Below are 3,199 nucleotides of genomic sequence, written 5' to 3' on the forward strand. Positions count from 1 at the left end.
TGTTCACTCCTAAAAGAAGCTCCGAGTATTGACATATTCTCTCCCGCCAACAGACCTTGGCCTTATACAGGCCAAGCAGTCTGCTCTGGCGAAGCTGGCCATGAGTTCCAACAAGAATTTCCGCGCCCCTTCGTCATCGCCCCCCTCCACTCGAACAAGCCGGCCGCGCCCTCGATTCTCAATGGCGAACCCCCGCCGATGCCTGTGTCGCATCCCCACGATGGCCTCCTCCCGCCTCCCGCAATGGCGCATGCCATTCGCTCCATGAACGACCTGAGCGGCCCCATCGCCCTTCGCGACCGATCCTTGATCGCCTCCTCCGACACCCCTCCGGCCATGCGCAGCGTCGTCTCGACCGCCCCGAACTCCCCAGAATGTACGTATACCCCGCGGCTGGTGGCCACGTCGAGCGAACACTGCTTGAACCGTGGTTCGGCCGTTCACAGCCTGGTGCCGCAGAGCTTGGCTAATTGAATGCCCAAACAGCCCACCAGTCAGACAGAACTCGGGAGGCACCACCCCGCGCCTTCGCCCGCACCCCGCCACGCTGAACGTCCCCGGCATGACCGTGTCTAGAGCCTCGCCGGACGGAAAGATTAGCGACCGCGATGTGGCTGCGAAGCTCGTCATCATTATGGTGGGCCTGCCCGCCCGAGGAAAGTCGTACATCACCAAGAAGGTCCAACGATACCTCTCTTGGCAACAGTACAACTCGCGCATCTTCAACGTTGGCAACCGGAGGCGCGTCGCCGCAGGCCTGACCTCGCCCATAAAGTCGGTGCACTCACCGGCCCCAATCAGACTCGACCCCCCGGCTCAGGCTGCTTCGATCTTGCTTAACGGGCATGTACCGCAGAGCAACCACGAGCCTGCCAAGCTGAACCTGAACGACGACTCTAACGACACCATGGACCAGTCCGCCAAGTTCTTCGAGCCAACCAACGAGACCGCGGCCAAGCTCCGCGAGCAGGTGGCCCTGGACACTTTGGATGAGCTTTTGGACTACCTTTTGCATCAGGGCGGCTCCGTCGGGATCCTCGATGCGACCAACAGCACGATCCAACGTCGTCAGCTTCTGGTTAACCGGATCAAGGAGAGGGAGCCCAAGCTTGGAATTCTCTTCATCGAGAGTATCTGCCACGACCAGAACGTCAGTTGCCCTGCATTCTCGTGTTATTGGAATTGGTCTAACGTCTGCGCAGCTCCTTGAAGCCAACATGCGCCTGAAGCTTTCAGGCCCCGACTACAAGGACAAGGATCCCACCAGTCCCTTGCGGATTTTAAGAGACGCGTCGCCGCGTATGAGAGTGCCTACGTTCCCATTGGCGAATATGAGGAGAAGAATGACATGCAGTACATCCAGGTATGCATGCCACACAGCGCAATTGGTCGCCTCCACTAACCCGCATTTACAGATGATTGATGTTGGCCGGAAGCTGGTCCAGCACAGACTGCGAGGCTTCCTCAGCGGAGGCATCAGCTCCTATTTGACGACATTCAACCTGGCGCCGCGGCAGATATGGCTTACCCGGCACGGCCAGAGTGTTGACAACCGCCTCGGAAAGCTTGGCGGAGACTCGGAGCTGACACCCGATGGAGAGCAATACGGAAAGGCTCTCCACACCTTCGTCACCCAGAAACGCAAGGAGTGGCTCATTGAGCAGAAGGACAAGATCGCGCAGTCGTCCTTCCCGCCCAAGGCCGGCGACCACACGCCGCCCTACCCCGAGCTGAACCGCGAACTAGAGGAGAAGAACTTTTGCGTTTGGACGTCGATGCTGAAGCGCAGCGTCCAAACTGCCACAGAGTTCGACAATGACGAAGATTACGATGTGAAGAACTGGGCGATGCTCAACGAGCTCAATGCAGGCCTCTTTGAGGGCTTGACGTATGAGGAGATTGCCAGAAGATTCCCTGGCGAGTACAGGAAACGCGCCGACGACAAGCTTCACTACACTTACCCGGGCGTCGGTGGAGAGGGATACCTCCAGGTTATCGCACGTCTGCGCGACATGGTGCGTGAAATTGAGCGCATTGAGGATCACGTCCTTATCATTGGACACCGTTCCGTCATCCGCGTTCTCATGGCATACTTTATGGATCTCACCCGCAACGAGATTGCCGACTTGGACGTTCCCCTGGGCATGCTCTACTCTATCGAGCCTAAGCCTTACGGTTACGACTTTCACGCGTACCGCTACCACGTGGACAAGGGAACCTTCTTTGAGATTCCCAACTACCGCCCGCAGCGCACCGTCGATCGTGCCGCTTGAGATCAGAGCCAAAGGAGGCTCTGACTGTACCATATGACGACTTGTACATTACGAATGGGATTTGGGAAGGGAGTTTGGGGCGTTGAGAAAAGACTCAACTACGACTATGATTTTGCTCTTTTGCGGGGAGGGGATAGAAACGGTCCTACACAGATGAGAATTTTTTCCTGATTATTTTGCTTGACACAGGGGACTTCTTCGACCTCGGTGGTGGGGAGGATATCAAAGCATTTGCAAGGCGTTTGGGAATCGAAGACGACCATCTAACAGAAAGAGGTCAAAAAGATACCCATGACGCACAACGAATACAAGGGACTAGCCGGACGGCTTCCCTTATTGCTCAACTTTGCAAGGCTTTGTTCAGATACATGCAAGCCACCAGCTTCTTACAACTTAGATACAGAGAAGAAAAAAGAAGTCTTCCACACACATTGACAATGTTTACTGTACACACAGCATGCGGCCTCTGGTGAAGTGACGTTGGATGATGACGACCAGCAGTCCCCAAAGGACCCCTGGACCTGACTAAACAGGTTTTCCCGGAGATCTGGATGGCTTGACTAACAGTAACATCTTAACGGGTGACTCTGCACATTGTAAGAATGACAGAAAGGGCGGGCCCCGCTAAGGTGCACTAGCGTCCACTCGGCAGATGTAACCGTACAACCGAATGATGCGGCGGCCTTTTTGGCGGTTTCGTCTCATTGTTTTGTTTTGTCGACTTCTTTTCGGTCTCTATCCTGGACCTGGTCCTTTGATGGGAGTGGCGTGACCCAAATCTGGTCTTGCTGCAGCGGGAACGGGTGGAACTCGGCGTCCCGCTAGATCGTGCCGGCCCCCCACGCCCTTTCTGCGAGGCTCTTTTGGGGGTGAAGGTCCCTCTCTTTGTCACAAGATTCGGCGGTCCGACTTGATTCGGTCCGAGG

The 3,199-nt window shown here is 56.0% G+C and overlaps 1 protein-coding gene across 1 annotated transcript; it reads left to right on the forward strand.

Annotated features, from left to right (window-relative positions):
* Window positions 1–243: 243 nt before the first annotated feature.
* ColSpa_12040 (putative 6-phosphofructo-2-kinase) lies at window positions 244–2,273 on the forward strand (the record flags this gene model as incomplete). The annotated part of the gene is made up of 4 exons (XM_049278252.1): window positions 244–376; window positions 495–1,150; window positions 1,268–1,363; window positions 1,416–2,273. The coding sequence occupies 4 exons, from the start codon at window positions 244–246 to the stop codon at window positions 2,271–2,273; spliced, it is 1,743 nt and encodes a 580-aa protein (XP_049134209.1).
* Between the last annotated feature and the right edge of the window lie 926 nt (window positions 2,274–3,199).

The sequence above is a fragment of the Colletotrichum spaethianum genome (assembly GCF_022836535.1).
Source record: "Colletotrichum spaethianum MAFF 239500 DNA, contig56, whole genome shotgun sequence".
NCBI classification, from domain to species: domain Eukaryota; kingdom Fungi; phylum Ascomycota; class Sordariomycetes; order Glomerellales; family Glomerellaceae; genus Colletotrichum; species Colletotrichum spaethianum.